The sequence below is a fragment of the Abramis brama genome (genome assembly GCF_963993115.1).
Source record: "Abramis brama genome assembly, chromosome: 24".
NCBI classification, from domain to species: Eukaryota; Metazoa; Chordata; class Actinopteri; order Cypriniformes; family Leuciscidae; genus Abramis; species Abramis brama.
In genome coordinates, this window is record NC_139986.1 from 95,868 (window position 1) to 114,412 (window position 18,545).

The 18,545-nt window shown below is 41.2% G+C and overlaps 1 protein-coding gene across 2 annotated transcripts in view; it reads left to right on the top strand.

Annotated features, from left to right (window-relative positions):
* cdh19 (cadherin 19, type 2) overlaps positions 1-18,545 on the top strand; it is a 78,742-nt gene that overhangs the window by 29,355 nt on the left and 30,842 nt on the right. For both annotated transcript variants that reach the window (XM_084102661.1, XM_084102662.1), the window contains exons 5-8: positions 14,227-14,394; positions 16,565-16,752; positions 17,085-17,338; positions 18,049-18,185. In XM_084102661.1, the coding sequence (XP_083958787.1) occupies positions 14,227-14,394; positions 16,565-16,752; positions 17,085-17,338; positions 18,049-18,185 (747 nt within the window). The remainder of the gene's footprint in view (positions 1-14,226; positions 14,395-16,564; positions 16,753-17,084; positions 17,339-18,048; positions 18,186-18,545) is intronic.

Consider the following 18,545-nt stretch of genomic DNA (forward strand, 5'->3'; position numbering starts at 1 on the left):
TCTTAGTTGATGACTTTATTTTTGACAAAAATAGTATTTTATATATATAGAAATTGCTAAACAAAAGCTTATTTGATGTGGCAGTATATTCTACAGTAAAAACTGTACCCAAATCTAGTCAACAAAATGTTGTCTTTCATATTTCGCCTGACTGTAACGTTGTTTTTATGAAATATTAGGGCATATAAATGTTAATTTGCAGTTTAATACGTTGCTTATACAAATAGCCTACATTTTATTTCAACATATTTCAGTCGATTTTTACTCATCTCAGTATAGCAATACAGTTTGCTAAAACATCATCATTCATTCACACACGCGATTTAAATTTAAACTGTCTTTTTGCGAGCTGTGGTAAACAGCGCGCATCTCTGCCGTTCATTCATTCACAAACAGAAACCCGATTCACGTGAGAAGGAAAAAAACTTACTACAGTATTCCTCAGCTCAGTCGGATCCTTGCTCCTCGATATACCCGCACTTCTGAGGTACATTTTCCATTATTATTATTCCTCACAGCGCTGCGAGACGGGGTAAACAAGTAATGATCTGAATAAACTTGTGTTTTCTCGAGCTGATATGGGGGCGTTCACAGGTTTGCGTGGATTGCCTCAATCATTTGCGTTTGAATAGCGCGCGCTCTCCGTGGGCGTGTCACATTACATTTGAATGAGCTGTAATGAGCTCGACTGGAATCGCTCTCTTTTAATACAGATTTCACAAGATGAGAATATTTGTTTTTTATATAAATTACTTCATTTAAAAGAAGAGAATTCAAGCTTCATGCCTGTGCGTCTGTATGCCTGTTTGACTGAGTATTCGCTGAGTTATTGTTCATTTTCGGACGCGTTTCAGAATGGACTTCACTGGCAGAGAGAAGGCAGAACTCGCTTCGTGTTTATTTTTCTTTATTTGGCAAAAAGCACAACACTTTGTTTTTATTGTGAGTATACACAAAAATAATACACATTTAACAGAATCGATTGATGTATGAAACTTGTTTGTAATATCAAAGTCAACAGAGCAAAATGAATTTCTTTTGAACTGATAAGAAAAAAAGCGAGCTGGTATCGCCGGCGATAACGCCGACCTCAGGGGGTTAATGAACACTTTGTTGCATCTGTTTTTTTGTTTGAACAATCTCTACCTCCAAAAACCTCCCCTTCTGATGGTAATGCTGCTGGAAGATGTTGTGTTGGCCAGCCTTTTTCTTTTACCTTTACCCTGTTTTCACTCAATGATGTACATAAAGCCCTAATGTCACTGGACATCAAAAAGCCTGCTGGCCCAGATTGCTTAGAGCCATATTTTTTAAAAATCGCTGCAGATTTTATTGCTAAACCGCTCATGTATATTTTTAATTTGTCTTTGGCTCAGAATGTTATGCCATCAATCTGGAAATCTGCCAATGTCCTCCCCTTGTTAAAGGGAGGAGATCCTACCTTGCTAAACAACTATAGGCCTATCTCCAACTTGTCTGTGCTGTCAAAGGTCTTAGAACGACTAGTAAGTGAACAACTGAAAGAATTCCTGAGTGTTAATAATATTCTCTCAGAGTTTCAGTCGGGTTTCCGAAAGGAACATAGTACCATCTCTGCTTCACTGAAGGTTGTGAATGACATCATTGAGGCACTGGACAGCAAAAAGATGTGTGCAGCTCTTTTCATCGATCTTTCCAAAGCTTTTGATACGGTGAACCATTGTATTTTAAAACAGAGACTGCTCAACATTGGTCTTTCTGAGAAGGCAGTTGGTTGGTTTGAAAATTATCTCTCAGATAGGACTCAGTGCGTCACCTTTGACGGTATCTCTTCAGGTTTCTTACAAGTTGTATCAGGGGTTCCACAGGGATCGGTGCTGGGCCCACTTTTATTTACAATTTATGTAAATGACATCGGTTCAAATGTCCACAATGCTCTGTTTCATTTTTATGCTGACGACACAATCATTTACACCTGTGGAGAAACCCTTCACCAGACCTTTCAGTACCTGCAGGATGCCTTTGACACTGTACAATCTCGGCTATCTGACTTGAAGCTGTTGTTGAATGCAAGTAAAACCAAGACGGTCCTGTTCTCAAATAATAGGAACTCCACAGTTATCCCTCCATTTGGGATTTGTTACCTTGCAGGGAAATCTAATAGAGCTTAGGGCTTTTACTTGACAACCATTTGACTTTTAAGGCTCATATACTAAATTTAGCCCGGAAACTTAGGTTAAAGCTAGGGTTCTATTTTAGGAATAGGGCCTGTTTTTCTCTTGCAACAAGGAAGAAATTGGTCGAGGCTACTTTCCTGTCTCTTATGGATTATGGTGATTTTTTTATATAGGCACGCCCCTAATAAATATTTGCACCAACTGGATTCAGCTTATCATGGTGCACTGAGATTTATTACAGGGTGCAAACAGGGCCGTGCACAGACATTTTAAGGGGCAGTGGCCTAAACCAAAAAAGGGGCACTATTTTGTTTTTTGGGGGGGGGGTTGGCACACTAGTGTGGCAAAATTTTGTTATTTGTATTAGATCTGATCAAGAGTACAATAATTTGATTAGACAAGCAGCTAATTCTAAGAACGTGGATATGTTGTGCACAGGGCTGGACTGAAAAAAAAAAAATAAAAAAAAAAAAATCGGCCCTGGCATTTTGGCCCACACTGGCCCACTATATGATCATAAACAGCACCCATCTTTGCACGCCCTTAAATATATGCATACCATCTCCAATTCCTTAAAACCACTAATGCCATGTAATGAGTGAGTATATGAACGAGTGAGAGTTAACAGATGAAATAAGTAAAAATTTGACATTTATTAATACAGTGATGAATCCTAAAAAAAGCTATAAGCTGCACTGGCATAGCAATACCAGTGTTTCTCACAGGATTTTTGGTAAAACTGTGGTGGGACCTCTGTCCTTCTAGGGGGGGTTGGGGTATGCCCCCCCGTAAGAAAATTTTGTGCATTTTAATGTTAAATTCATCAATCTGGTGCACTTTGAGAGTTCAAAATTAAAAGCTCCAACCCATATTCAGTGTGCAAATTAAACAAAGAAATATTCAAACCTCTTTTAGTTACAGTGTCTACATTACACCTACTACATAATAATAGTTATAATATTAATTAAATGACAGTAATAGCCATATTTTGTAAAACAATAAAGGAAACTTTCATAATTAGTTTTGTACCAATTTCTATACTTGAAAGAGATAAGCACATGATATTTTATTTTGACGCAAACTGCATCAAGCTTTTATTTTGGCGGAAAACATGGTTTGCAAACGCCTCTCATTAAATTTCTAGTGAATTGCGGTAATCGTCAACTATGCAGATGTGCTAAATAATCTGTAACTGGGTTATGGGTTCCTACACTCATGACATAGCCTAAGTGTTTTGAAAGTAGTTCTGTTACCACAGGCTCTACACTCTCTCATCTCTCTCCTGATCCTCCTCACTATCATCATCTGCCACTGGAGCTGATGAAGGTCAGAAAATATACACTACCGTTCAAAAGTTTGGGGTCAGTAAGATTTTTAATGTTTTTAAAAGAATTATCTTCTGCTCACCAAGGCTGCATTTATTTGATTAAAAATGCAAACAAAAACAGTAATATTCTGAAATATTATTCCAATTTAATACAGCTGTTTTCTATGTGAATATACAGTAATTCTTTTGAACTTTCTATTTATCAAAGAATTTTGAAAAAAAAAAATGTACACAACTGTTTTCAACATTGATAATAATAATGAATTTTTCTTGAGCATCAAATCATCATATTAAAATGATTTCTGAAGGATCATGTGACACTGAAGACTGGAGTAATGATGCTGAACATTCAGCTTTGATCACAGGAATAAATTACAATTTAAAATATATTAAAATAGAAAACATTTTAAATTGTCATAATATTTCACAATATTACTGTTTGTTTTTTATCAAATAATGCAGCCTTGGTGAGCAGAAGATAGGCTACTTCTTTTAAAAACATTAAAAAATCTTACTGACCCCAAACTTTTGAACGGTAGTGTATATTTTGACACATTTTACAGTGTCTGCTTCAAGGGCCTGTTTCCATTTTTTCAAGCTGTTTTTCTGCACATTCCTTGCGTTTCTTTTCCACCTTGCTGACTATTTTGACAGATACACACTGACACTGCTGCACTCTCGCTCACTCGTTTAAAGATGTGATTGGCCCAGCCCAGTGTCAATCAAGAAAATAACCGCTGATCTACATGTTTCATGGGCTGGTCTGTCAGAAAAAAAAAAAAACCTAACGCTGACTTTTTCTGACCAATGCATTACACTGGCACAAACCCGGCACCGCCAATTAAGCAAAACAAAACGAATGGGCCGCCGATGTACAAATTTTATAGGCCGTTAAAAAGAAAAAGAAAAAATAATAAGCCTAATAATAAAAATAATGTATGAGTATGAGATGTATCGGCCCAAAAAGCACGTCGGCCCACCGGGAAAGTGCGCGGTATGCCCGATGGCCAGTCCAGCCCTGGTTGATATAAATCAAAGAAAGAGCCAGAAGCCAGAAGACCAAGAGCAAAACATTACCGACATAAATACAACAAAAACAAATGACTAATTTCGCAGATTCAACCACTGTCTTGCATAGCCTACCTGTTAATGCGACAGCTTTCGTGAACTGTCGTATACTGTGAGTGATGCTGCGGAGCGAGCGGGAAAACCTGGAGCGGATTAGCGGAATCAGCGGAATGCTTTGAGCGGAGCGGTGGGGATGGGGAAGAGAGGCACCTCAGTCGATGAGGGCAGAGGGGCAGTGGCTCTAGCCACCGGGCCACCCCCCTGTGCACGGCCCTGGGTGCAAACCCCTTACACATTGTTGCACTCTGTATAATCTAGTCCAGTGGCCCTCCCTTGCTCAGCGCAGGCTAACCCGGTGGCGATTGTTTATATATAAATCCATCATTGGGACATTTCCCCCTTATTTATGTAGGCTTATGTCCTTTAAGGCCAGCACTCGTTCTCTGCGGTCTAATGATAATCTCCACCTGGTTGTGCCTAGGGCTCGCACAGAGTTAGGGAAGCAAGCATTTAGAATTTCTGCCCCATCAGCGTGGAACCTGTTACAGAATGACTTAAAACTTGATAACTTGGTCTCCTTTGGTCAATTTAAGAGGCCAGTAAAGTACCGGGAAGTCTATGGTGACAATGGGGGATGTCATGATGATTTTTTATTTATTTTTTCTAACGTTGGTCGATTTATTGTACTGTTAACGTATTATGTTTTGTATGTTCATTGTATTTATTATATTTTGTATTCTATGTGGAACTTTTATGGCGGCCTTCTTGGCCAGGGCTCCTTCGTAAAAGAGACTTGTTCTCAAAGGATTTCCCTGGTTAAATAAGGGTTAAATAAAAAATAAAATAAAAACTCATTCCTATTCTCACTCATTACATGGCATTAGTGGTTTTAAGTAATAGTAGATGGTATGCATATATTTAAGGGCGTGCAAAGATGGGTGGTGTTTATGATCATATAGTGGGCCAGTCTGGGCCAAAATGCCAGGGCCGATTTTTTGTCCCAGTCCAGCCCTGCTCTTGTGTACACAAACACAAACACACACACACACCTTAATACTCTAATATGTAATTTGTTCACAATGTCCCACCACACAATAAATCACTATACCATTTCGACTAGACACATTCAAAATGCAAAAAGATTTGTTTTTCCAAACTGTTTGGAGCAATTTGTTATATTTTTGTATATTTGTAATTTGAAATATAACATTAAATAGTATATTTGATGTGATGAATTGCTCTGTCATTTATCAGATTTACCAATTGTTATAATTTCAATTTGTGCTGGTTAATTATGAACAATGGGTAAAATTGGGGGGCGGGGACAGGCGGGTGCGGGGCTCCATTAGGGCTCCTCCCCTAACCGCATGTGATCTCACTCCAAACTTTTGATAAAACTTGAGAACCCTGTAAATGATGTGTTTACGCCTCCCGCATAAAGCTTTCTTACACAAAACACGTCTTACAAATTTTAAATCAATATATTGTCTTATCTGAATGAGCAGTCAGGATGATTTTCACATAGTTTTGGAGCAAATATTCTAGGCTACGTGATACAATTTTCAAAAGTCTTGTGAAGAAATAATCAGTATGGGTTTCATGGCCTTATTTCAGTGATAATTTTTTTTTGTATTTTCACAAACCACGCATAAATGTCATTATCTCAAAACTACAAACTTTTACATACATGCTGCTGATATATTATTGTAGCAGAGTTTGTGCTGAATACAGTGTAATCAGACCTTAGCCATGAAAATGTCACAAGTAACAGAAATAAGCACAAATGTCAGAGCATGTCAGAACACCTCCAGGGCCAGAAAACACCTCAGACCCCAGAGGGTTAATTTCATGAAATATAACAAATAACTATTGTGCTGATGCAGTGTCTTATATACAAGCCCATGAACAAGAAATAAATTGTTACAGAATGTAGTTGTAATTCCTAAATATGTGGCGCAGAAATATAAAAGACTTTAATGAACATTGAGAATAACACAGGAGAACACTCAGGCATGTCAATACCAAACAATACATAAATAAACACTAGGGCTGTCACAATATCAGATTTTTCACACCATGGTTATCGTGGACAAAATAATTCACGGTAACGATATATCGCAATATCAATAGTCAAGTCAAGTCACCTTTATTTATATAGTGCTTTTTACAACACAGATTGTTTCAAAGTAGCTTTACAGCGATAACAGGAAAATAATGCAACAAAGTTTGTTTCGGCTGTACAGCAGATCTAGAAGAAAACAGTGTCATAGTCCAGCTTAAGTAAGTTCAGTGATGGTTCATTTTTGCTGTAAAAAAGTTATTAATTTAGTTTATTTATCTATACAGCCACTCTGGAGAAAACATTGATTTCAGTTCAGTTCTCATATAATAGTGTCAATGCAGGCAGAACAGTAATATTGTTGAAAATTAAGTGAGTGTGTGTCAGTAACTTACAAGATGGCTGCCGTGGTGTGAGTGTGTGCTGCAAGCTGCAGTCTGCTGGCCCAACGTTTTGCTTACTGAGGTCATTGTGACATATTTTTCCACTCTAAAATTTTTTTTGTGCAAATGGTCTACTAGTGGTTTATCAAGAAAGGAGCTTGAGAGTTGACTATGCTGGTAAGACACAATTCATGACATGACAGCCTTAAAGTTAGTGATCGAAGGCTAGTGCCATATTCAGCTTGCTGATGAACTCTTTCAACTTTTTAGTTCTTCTCCCTTTTTGTAATAATTTCCTTGCCGGACCGGCATTGAACTTATTATTTATTATTTGTTTTGTTGTCACTGGCATAAGTGCTGCTTGAGTGGCTGCTGCCTTACTTTTTGTTTCTTATTTACAAATAAATGCTGGGAGCAGTAAGGGTTGGTGCTGCTTTACTACTGTTTGCCATATAATATGACGCAAATGCCGTAAAATGGTGTAATGCTAAAAGATGGGTGAGTTTAGGTCACCTAAATGGGAAAGGATAGATACCTATAAGTTTGATAAAGACAATTAAAGGTCCCGTTCTTCGTGATCCCATGTTTCAAACTTTAGTTAGTGTGCAATGTTGCTGTTAGAGCATAAATAATATCTGTAAAATTATAAAGCTCAAAGTTCAATGCCAAGCGAGATATTTTATTTAACAGAAGTCGCCTACATCGAACGGCCCGTTTGGACTACATCCCTCTACTTCCTTCTTTAATGACGTCACTAGAACAGTTTTTTGACTAACCTCCGCCCACAGGAATGCTCCCTCAACTCTACCGAAATTTGTTTATGTACTTGCGCACTTCTTATAACTTACTGTGTTTACTCAGCTCTTACGGTGATTTTCTGAAGTAAAACTGACGCTTCATCTTTTGTGTGATGTACAATAAACTTTATTAAACTCATCAGTATATGTTTGATCATCATTCAGACAGCAGACTTGTAGGCTATTAATAAATAATGGATACATACAAGCAGATGACAAATACGTTATAATAACCGTAATTAAACTACTAAACTATACCCGTTTCATCTCTATACAGCACTCTGACTCTGTAGGCATTATTGTCCGACTCGAAATGAACATCGTTACTGAGAGTTTCTGATATTATCATCATTCCGTGAGATGAAATTGTCCTGACAGACTGAGCGCGAGCTCATGAAGCTCCGCCCCCTGGGTCATCCAGCAGCAGCTTATTTGCATTTAAAGGGCACACACTAAAACAGCGTGTTTTTCTGTGCCCCAAAAAATGACAATTTAAACATGCTGTAAAAAATGATCTGTTGGGTATTTTGAGCTGAAACTTCACATACACACTCTGGGGACATCAGAGACTTATTTTACATCTTGTGAAAAGGGGCATAATACGGGACCTTTAATACTTTAAATGATCGAACAAATTAAATGATGTAGCATTTACAGTCTCCTATTTTATTTTTTATCATTACCATTATTACTTGTAGTTATGTCATCTGATGATTTCATGCTGTCTTAATTATATTACATAACTATTCCAGCAATAATAGACCTGGACCTTTTATTTTATTATGTTCACTAATGGGTCATGCAGACTGAGCTGTGCACTTATACATATGTACATACTTTGTGTGTGTGTGTGTGTGTGTGTGTTTATTTTGCTCTCCTACTGCCTTTCTCATCACCTGCCCCCAACTGCTATATACTGTAACCTGCGTTGATGCTTTGTGTGCATTTTTGCTTTCACATCATGTGTATATTTATTCTATTATTTAGGAGTAATGAACTCTACTAAAGAAATCCATAAAAAGTGGTTTTATTGAACAATTACAAAACAAAACTTCCTAAATCAGTTTAAAATTTAACAAACCTCATCCAACTCCCCTGCATCTCCCTCATTCCTGTTATCATCTGGCTGGTTGATGTTCTGGCAAGAGTTACTGTCACCGGGTGACGAACAGGAACTTCGACAATCGGAACGAGTTCCCCTGGGGAAGAAGTTCCGGTGTAACATCAGGCCGGTGAGCGAGCGAGAGCGGCCGAGGCCGGAGGGCGAGGCGGTCTGGAAAGAGAGAAGTGGCAGTTTGAAGAGACGAGTGCGCAGATAAGCAGGGCGGTTTTGATCAAAGTCGAGGTTACGAGAAGATGAGAGGCAGAGGCGGCAGTTTGAAGACACGAGTGTGCTCTGAATTACGGATTGTTGATCGAACTTGGTGTCTCCCTTCGAAAGTATCATCATAGTGGATCCGCCGGCCCGACGAGCTGAAGTGAAGGTACTCTTTTCACTGTTAAGCGGTGTGTCATTGCAGTGTCTGACGATTGAAGTGAGCACGTGTGAAGATTTAAAGTGGTTTTGATACATGCACGAGTATTTGAAAGTTTGATGTTACCAGCACTCTGAAAGCTTAGTCGGAGATCGTCCAGCCCGGTGGGGAACCAAGAATTATAGTGAACACAGAGATCCTGTTATCCGCCACTGCATTCTGCCATCGCTGCCCTGTGGTAAGAAGACTCAGTTGTTAACTGCTGGATTCTGTACTCACCACTGTTGTTCTGTGAACATAGAGAAACTGCTATCCGCCACTGCGTTCTGCCATCGCTGCCCTGTGGGAAGAAAACTCAGTTGTTAACTGCTGGATTCTGTACTCACCACTGTTGTTCTGTGAACATAGAGAAACTGCTATCCGCTACTGCATTCTGCCATCGCTGCCCTGTGGGAAGAAAACGCAGTTGTTAACTGTTGGATTCTGTACTTACCACTGTTGTTCTGTGAACATAGAGAAACTGCTATCCGCCACTGCATTCTGCCATCGCTGCCCTGTGGTAAGAAAACTCAGTTGTTAACTGCTGGATTCTGTATTCACCATTGTGCTTCTGTGAACATAGAAGAACCTGTTATCTGCCACTGCATTCGGCCATCGTCGCTCTGTGAGGGATCACCTTATCCGTCGCCGCATTCCAACTGCCGCCGGCCTGTGAAAGAAAGGTGACACTCAGTATCTGCTGCTGTCCTGTGAAAAGAGAAGGCCCTCTGTCTGCTGCCGCCCACCTATAGTTCCTGGTGCCCTGCCCGCCACCTACTGCTGACTACTGCATTTCCTCGGACGGTTATTGCCTTCCGCCTATTATATACTGCTCATTGCTCCCCACCAAAAGGTCCTGGTCCTCCGTCCAATCCCCGTTGTCCTGTGAAAGAGAGGTGACACTCAGTTATCTGATGCTGTCCTGTGAGAAGAGAAAACCCACCGTCCGCCGATCCTTACCTGTAGCCTCCTGTGTCCCGCCCACTACTTACGCTGGTCTGCTGTCTGCCATCTGAAGGTCCCGGCCCCTGGACTAATCCGTCCCTTGTCCCTTCCCCTCTCCCCTGTATCGCTCTGTGCAAGGAGGTGACCAACTGGCGGCTGGCTTGAGCCTTCCTCCACTGAAGCCACGTTCCGACGAGTGGCCCTTATGAAGAGTCCTGTGGCAGTGGCATTCCTTTAAAGTGTTTTTATATTCAATAAAAAGAATCAAGTTTTTACATCACGTCGTTGTCTGACTTTTGGTGTTCTTGGTGAGTACTGCTGTTCTGTGAACATAGAGAAACTGCTATCCGCCACTGCAATCTGCCGTTGCTGCCCTGTGGTAAGAAGACTCAGTTGTTAACTGCTGGATTCTGTACTCACCACTGCTGTTCTGTGAGCAGAGAGAACCTGTTATTCGCTGCTGCAATCTGACTGCTGCTGACCTGTGAAAGAAAGGTGACGCTCAGTTATCTGATGATGTCCTGTGAAAAGAGAAAGCCCACTGTCTGCTATGAACAGAAGTCCCGTTATCCGCCGCTGTACTCTGCTATTGCTGTCCTGTGGGAAGAGAAGACTCAGTTATGAACTGTTGGACTTTGTCCCCCCACACTGTGGTTCAGTAAAAGGAGATGACTAACTGCCGGCTGGTCTGAGTCTTCCTCCATCCAAAACTCCTTCGATCTGTTTCAACGAGTGGCCCCTACGAGGAGTTCTGCGTCAGTGACATTCCCCTAAAGTTGTTTTTACATTCAATAAAAAGAATCAAGCTTTTATATCACGTCGTTGTCCTGTCTCATGGTGTGCTTTGGTGTAGCTCCTCCAGAGTGGTGGTTGTCCTTGGCCTTAGCGGTGACATATTTTGGCGTAGGGACTAGAACGGAATGGTGAGGGAGGATGTCACCGGGTGACAAACAGGAACTTCGACAATCGGAACGAGTTCCCCTGGGGAAGAAGTTCCGGTGTAACATCAGGCCGGTTCCGGTGGCCTGTCATGGCCGCTCATGGTAATGAGTAACAGCTGCAGCGGATAATCAAGCAGCTATTGGAGCGCGTGTTGGGAACGGGGGATTTAAAAGCAGCGTTTTGAAGAGGCAGGGGAGGTCGGGAGCGGAGGGGCAGAACGGAGGCAGCGGGCGGCAGGCAAGCGAGAGCGGCCGAGGCCGGAGGGCGAGGCAGTCAGGAAAGAGAGAAGTGGCAGTTTGAAGAGACGAGTGCGCAGATAAGCAGGGCGGTTTTGATCAAAGTCGAGGTTACGAGAAGACGAGAGGCAGAGGCGGCAGTTTGAAGACACGAGTGTGCTCTGAATTACGGATTGTTGATCGAACTTGGTGTCTCCCTTCGAAAGTATCATCATAGTGGATCCGCCGGCCCGACGAGCTGAAGTGAAGGTACTCTTTTCACTGTTAAGTGGTGTGTCATTGCAGTGTCTGACGATTGAAGTGAGCATGTGTGAAGATTTAAAGTGGTTTTGATACATGCACGAGTATTTGAAAGTTTGATGTTACCAGCACTCTGAAAGCTTAGTCGGAGATCGTCCAGCCCGGTGGGGAACCAAGAATTATAGTGAACACAGAGAACCTGTTATCTGCCACTGCATTCTGCCATCGCTGCCCTGTGGTAAGAAGACTCAGTTGTTAACTGCTGGATTCTGTACTCACCACTGTTGTTCTGTGAACATAGAGAAACTGCTATCCGCCACTGCATTCTGCCATCGCTGCCCTGTGGTAAGAAGACTCAGTTGTTAACTGCTGGATTCTGTACTCACCACTGTTGTTCTGTGAACATAGAGAAACTGCTATCCGCCACTGCGTTCTGCCATCGCTGCCCTGTGGGAAGAAAACCGTGACATTACTATGACAGTTCCCACAAACAGAAATACGCTTGAAGCCTTGCTTTTTACAGCAGCACCTGCTGAGAGTGTCACAGTCCCCTGCACAGTTGCAGCTGACAAACTTCAGAAGGTAGTCCAGTGAAATGGGATCTGTTGTAGGGACTGGTGCATAACCTTGTTCTCCTTGTTTCCATCCATACTCAAGGACATCCAGTGATAGACATTGTAGCAGTAGCCAATCTCTGGTCTGGAGATATGCCCGCAGAGAGTGCTGTGCTGCAGCTCCTGTAGTCGGAGGCAGTTTCTCAGGCTTGATGCTCCCGGCTGCGGCCCGCTTGCTGAAGATATCAAATCTTAAGTCTTCCAAATCTTCAGGTGGATTTCCGCAGAACATGAGCTTGAACAGTTCGCAGCCAGCAGAAAAGTTGGTTTGCTAAACCCAGAAATTGCTGATACGGTATCGCAGCCAGAGAAGCTGTGTAGGAAGATCAGGTATTTACGGTATCTCTCCTGGAGGGCCTCCCGGATCTTTCCGACATCGTAAGATGTGTCTTTGTAATTATGATTTTCTATTATGATGTTGGTTCCTTTGTACTGTAAGGACCCCCTCGAAAATGAGATGGTTCATCTCAAGGGGCTATCCTTGAAAATAAAGAATAAAGTGTCCCCAACTAAGCAAGCCAAAAGCCAAAGGTGACAAAGGCGACGGTGGTAAGGAACCAAAACTCCATCAGGTGACAGAATGGAGAAAAAACCTTGGGAGAAACCAGGCTCAGTCGAGGGGCCAGTTCTCCTCTTGCCAACAAACGAACAGTGTATGACTTTGATTCAGGCATGATCCGGCTGACTACAGTAAACCTCGGGATAAACAGAGAGACTAATTTTTAGTCTTGATGCCATTCTTCTTATGATGTAATGAGTACATCTGGTGTTTTAGGAAGTGTTCCCGGTTCCGACTGACCTATTTTATGCAGCCTAACAATCATTTAACTGATTGGAATAATAGACATTTATAATGTTTTATGTGTATGCCAGGTTAAAGAGATGTGTTTTTAGTCTGGGTTTAAACTGAGTGTGTCTGCTTCTCGAACAATGCTGGAAGACTGTTCCAAAGTTTAGGTGCTAAATAGGAAAAAGATCTACCGCCTGCAGTTGATTTTGATATTCTAGGAGTTATAAACTGGCCAGAATTTTGAAATAGCAATAGACATGAAGGACTATAATGCGTTAAGAGCTCGCTCAAGTACTGCAGAGCTAAACCATTTAGTGCTTTGTAAGTAATCAGCAATATTTTAAAATGTATACAATTTAATAGGAAGCCAATGCAGTGTTGACAGAACCGGGCTAATATGGTCATACTTCCTGGTTCTGGTAAGAACTTGAGCTGCTGTGTTTTGGACCAGCTGGAGTTTTTTTATTAAGTGTGCAGGGCAACCACCCATTAGAGAGCCAAGGTCATGGGTTCGATTCCCAGGGAAAGCAAGAATTGATAAGAATGTAAATGTGTACCTTGAAATGCAATGTAAGTCGCTTTGGATAAAAGCGTCTGCCAAATGCATAAAATGTAAAAAAATAAAATAAAAAAATCTAGCCTTGAGCTCATGAAGACATGAACAAACTGTTCTGCATTTGTCATTGAAAGCATATGTCGCAATTTAGATATATTTTTTAATATGGAAGAATGCAGTTTTACAGATGCTAGAAACACGGCTTTCAAATGAAAGAATGTTATTAAAGAGCACACCCAGGTTCCTAACTGACGACGAAGACTTGACAGAGAACGTGCCTCATCCACTTCACGAAGTGGAATGCACTTCAAAATGGCAGCTGGGATTCCCCCGAGGGAAAGTGCTTAGGGAAGTTTAAGAGTGCGTGTCTAAAAGTGGAGTGCAACGCAACCCTAGTAATCCTGAAGTCCTTGATAAGCTTGCTCAGGTGTGTTTGATCAGCGTTGGTGCTAAACTCTGCAGGGCATTGGCCCTCCAGGGCAAGATTTGAGAAACCCTGCTATAGTGCAAACATACATGTCTTACTAGAAATAACATTTAGCACACTTGAACAAGGACAGTCTGTGCTCAATGTTTATTTTTCTTTCTCTCCAACACAGGTATAATTGTGACGTCATGGTCTAATATGGACAGAGAAGCCAGGGAGGTATATCTGGTTGTGGTTCAGGTGAAAGATATGCTGGGACTTAACGGAGGCTACAGCGCCACAACCACCGTGACCATCAGCCTAATGGATGTCAATGACAACGGACCCACTTTCCAGCACAGTAAGAATCCAAAACATGACCATGACACATCAGATGATCAAACAAACGGATGAATTATATTAAACTTATGGGAAAGACAGGACCTTTTATACCCATTAAATATGGCTTTATCACATTATATATTATTATATTATATTTCTGTGATTTATTTTCTTAAATATCAAATTTGAATATAGCAGTAGCGAACTGTGACTCTCGAACCTTGGCCCTCTCATCCCCTTCTCTCGTCAGTAAAAAAGTAAACTCAGCCTAAAATCAGCCTAGCTTACTGTATCCTCTTCTATAATACTGCATGTTACATTTGACAAGAAATGCCACAAGCAAACATCAGAGTGAGCATGAGAGTTAACACCAAAACTATACATTAAGTAATAAAATGAAAATCATTTCAAAGAATTGCATCATCACACAATCTGTGTGTCATTTCAGGGGAATATGGTGACAACTGTCCACAAAACCAACAGAATTTAATGCAAGCCATCATGACAGCGCTCAGACCAAAGCATATTAGTGAGCAACACTTCCGCATATGTTGATAATAAATCATATCATTAGACTGGCACAGCAGCTGATTAAATATATGTAACAGACCATACTAAACTTACTGTATGATTTGGGAACAAATTGAACAATTATGCAGAATTACAGCAAATGTGCATGTCACTAAGTTAGTAAATTTACAGACTGACCAGTAATTCTGCAAAATAACTTATCTAAACTAAGGCTTAAAATATAAAACAGTGGCAGCGGCCAGAATTAACTCAGTCCCGTTACCTATTTGATTTTAAATAACTTACCCAAACAGCAAACAATTCCAGCAGTAAGCTTTAGCCTCTTGGTTGATTCTGTCATCCAGGGGTATTGCTTAATTGCTGGGGTTGAAATGCTTTAAAAAGCGTTGGCTTTCTGCACAAAATTAAGCTCTGGTGTAGATCTTCCTTCCTTGCACTACTGGTGTCGTCTAGCTCCTTGGCTCTGCTCCCGCCGCTAGCGCCGTGCGGTTCATCAGCTTTGCCTCTGGCTTCTCCTCCACCAGCTTGGCATGAGGCAGAGTTTCCGGCTGCACCTCGGCCTCTCAGCCCGTCGGTTCTGCCCCGGCTCTGAGTTCTCTCACATCTACAGTGGCCCGTCTGCCCTAGGACTCCTCTGGGCTCCCTCGTCCATCTGGATCAGCCTTGGTCGGTCAGCGCTCAGCTTCCGACACAGACTTCTGGGTCTACGGCTGTGCCTCGACCCTCCACCCCTTCGGCTCCACCTGGCTTCTCCTTCTCTATGGGCTTCTCAATCGTCCTCGATTGCTCCATCGTCACCCAGGTCAGCCAAGTCTCCGCCTTGGTCCCGCGAGACAGCAGCTCCACTTTGGGCTTCCGGCAGTTGGTGTCGCCCTGGTCCGTCCCTCTGCTCCGACGGTTCTTCCACGTACCTTGGTTCCGCCTCCATTGATCAGTCCCCGGGTTCTGCGTTCAGCCCTTCAACTAAGACTCCACCCTGGCTCCTCCCACCATCGGCTCCTCCGTGGTGTTCATCTCCACCAACTCCTCCTCGTCCCTGTCCATCACCTGCTCCATGCCCACCTCCAAAGCCCTCTCCAGCCCTCCACTGTTGGAAGTTTAGTTACGGCGCGAGTACTCGCCTTCCGGGAGGGGAAACCACTGTCACGGTCTCCGACTCTTTTTTTGATATTCTGTTGTGCTTCCCTTAAGTTCCTGTTTTCTGCCGTTTAGTTTCGGTTTCTGATCATGTCCCTGTTAGTTTATATGGTTACTTATGATTATCAGCTGTCTTATTTAGTTCATTATTATCTCCCTCATATATACTCCCTGCCTTCTACACTGACACGTTGCAGTTGCACAGTAAAAAACACTAAAAGAGACTCAACTTATGCTTTTTTTGTAGAGCAGCCAATGTTGCTCACATAGAAAACAGCTTAATAAATAACATAAGATAACATCTTATAATGTGGTGATGGGAACTATTTCTAAGAGGGTTAAATAATAGATGTCTATGGAACATTTGCACAATAGCAGAAAAAACACATAGGTGTGTGAGTGGTGACAATTTATATCATTATCAGCATTCAGTGATTTATTACATTATGTAGTTTTTGTGTTTCCGTTGCCAAAGCACATGAACATTGAAAGTGTTCTGTCATTTTCCTCTTTATGTCCAGATTTGTACACATTTGCTATATCAGAGTCAGCCCCAGTGGGCACCACAGTGGGAAGAATAATGGCAGATGACAGTGATGTTGGTCTGAACGCTAAAATGAACTACAGCTTAGAGGATCTTGAGGAGAGCAGCACCTTCACAATCCAGACGGACCCTGACACTCAAGAGGGGATTGTCATACTGGATCAGGTCTCATAGTACAATCCTGTTATATGTATATGTATTATCATCTAACCATAGTTTACAAATGTTGGACATGATGTTCTCAGATTCAAGCATCAAACCTTCAAGACACTTTTATTATTATTAAAATTTTGTTGAATAATATTATATTATATTATATTATATTATATTATATTATATTATATTATATTATATTATATTATATTATATTATATTATATTATGAAAGATAAAGTCATATTGAGGCAGTACTTTTAGATATACAAAAAGCCTTACAACCCCCATGGGAGATCTTTTATGTGTTTTCTGTCTTTTATAAATGTTCTCTCTTCTCTGTAGCCACTGGATTTTGAGAGCAAGAGGCGGTACGTCATCGTTGTAGAGGCCATCAATGAAAACATAGACACACGTTTTTTAAGTGCATATGAGTTTCAAGACAGGACAACACTCAAAATTACTGTGACAAATGTGGATGAACCACCCATATTTTCTGAAACATCTTATAGCTGGAAAGTTCTAGAAAGCGCCCAAATTGGCACTCAAGTCGGTACAATCTATGCTAGAGACACAGACACCACCAACAACCCCATAAGGTAATTTTCATTTTTATTTTCCATTTTCTCCTTTCCCGTTTGGACCCATACTAACCCCTAAACCATGAACAAAAAACCATGAACACAAATGGCAAAATCTCAACCCCTCAAAGCCCACCTAGCGACATGACACAATAGCCGCTTTTCTACTGTCAGGCTAGTGAGATTCAGGGCTATTGTAGGAAACTCAGAAGCGAAGATCAGGAGACTTTATTGAGAATATGCTGTTTCGCGCTGCAGTCATCAAGTCTAATTGAGGCAAACATGTATGGTGTTTTGTAAGCATTCGGTCCTTATCAATATTGGCCTTACACCCAGGGGTGGATCAATGATCTTATCTAGGTCCATCACAACCCATGCCAGTCTCCCTAGGAGAGGAGCTGCTTTAAATTCCAATACCATAAATTTCCAAACATTAATTTACTTACTTAGCTTACATTCATCAATCACGTTGTGTTTAATATTGTTAGACCAGAAGAGAACCCTCTGTAAATTTGGAGCAATCTGGAGAAACAGACCGAGAGATTCTGAATCTACAGAACAGAATACATTATGTTTGCCATATAGTCTATGTGCTTGTATAGACAGTCCATAATATTTTGATTTACATGCTGTTTGTGAATGGTTGAAATCTGCATGTGGTTGTGGTAACAAACATTAGAAGTATATGAGAAAAATTGCCCTAAATAACAATTGTTTTCCTTGAACAGATACAGCATTTCAAAGAGCAGTGACACACGACAGATATTCAGAATTGATCCTAGTAATGGGACAGTGTATGTGGCCAACCGTTTGGATCGAGAAACAGCAGCCTGGTACAACTTGACCGTCAACGCCAGAGAGATCAGTGAGCACATTCTTGTCATTAACATGCATCGACCTCTAACACAAAACTTCTGAGACCACTAGTGAAAATGCTTCTATGCTTCTGATTTTTGCATTTTAACAAATAGATACACTATTGCTGATTTGCTGCTCAATCATGTTGAAAACAATGCGTCTGGCATTGATGCAATCGGGAAAGGCATCAGCGTGACCGTTGTCTGAGGCAGGTGTAAACAAAAGCCAATGATCGAAAAATACCAATATTTACCAAAAGACTGGGTAGGAATATTAAAGGTTAGATCAGAAGTTTTATCAGGCAATTATATATATATATATATATTATTTTTTCATTTAGACACCTATGTGTATGGCACATAGAAAC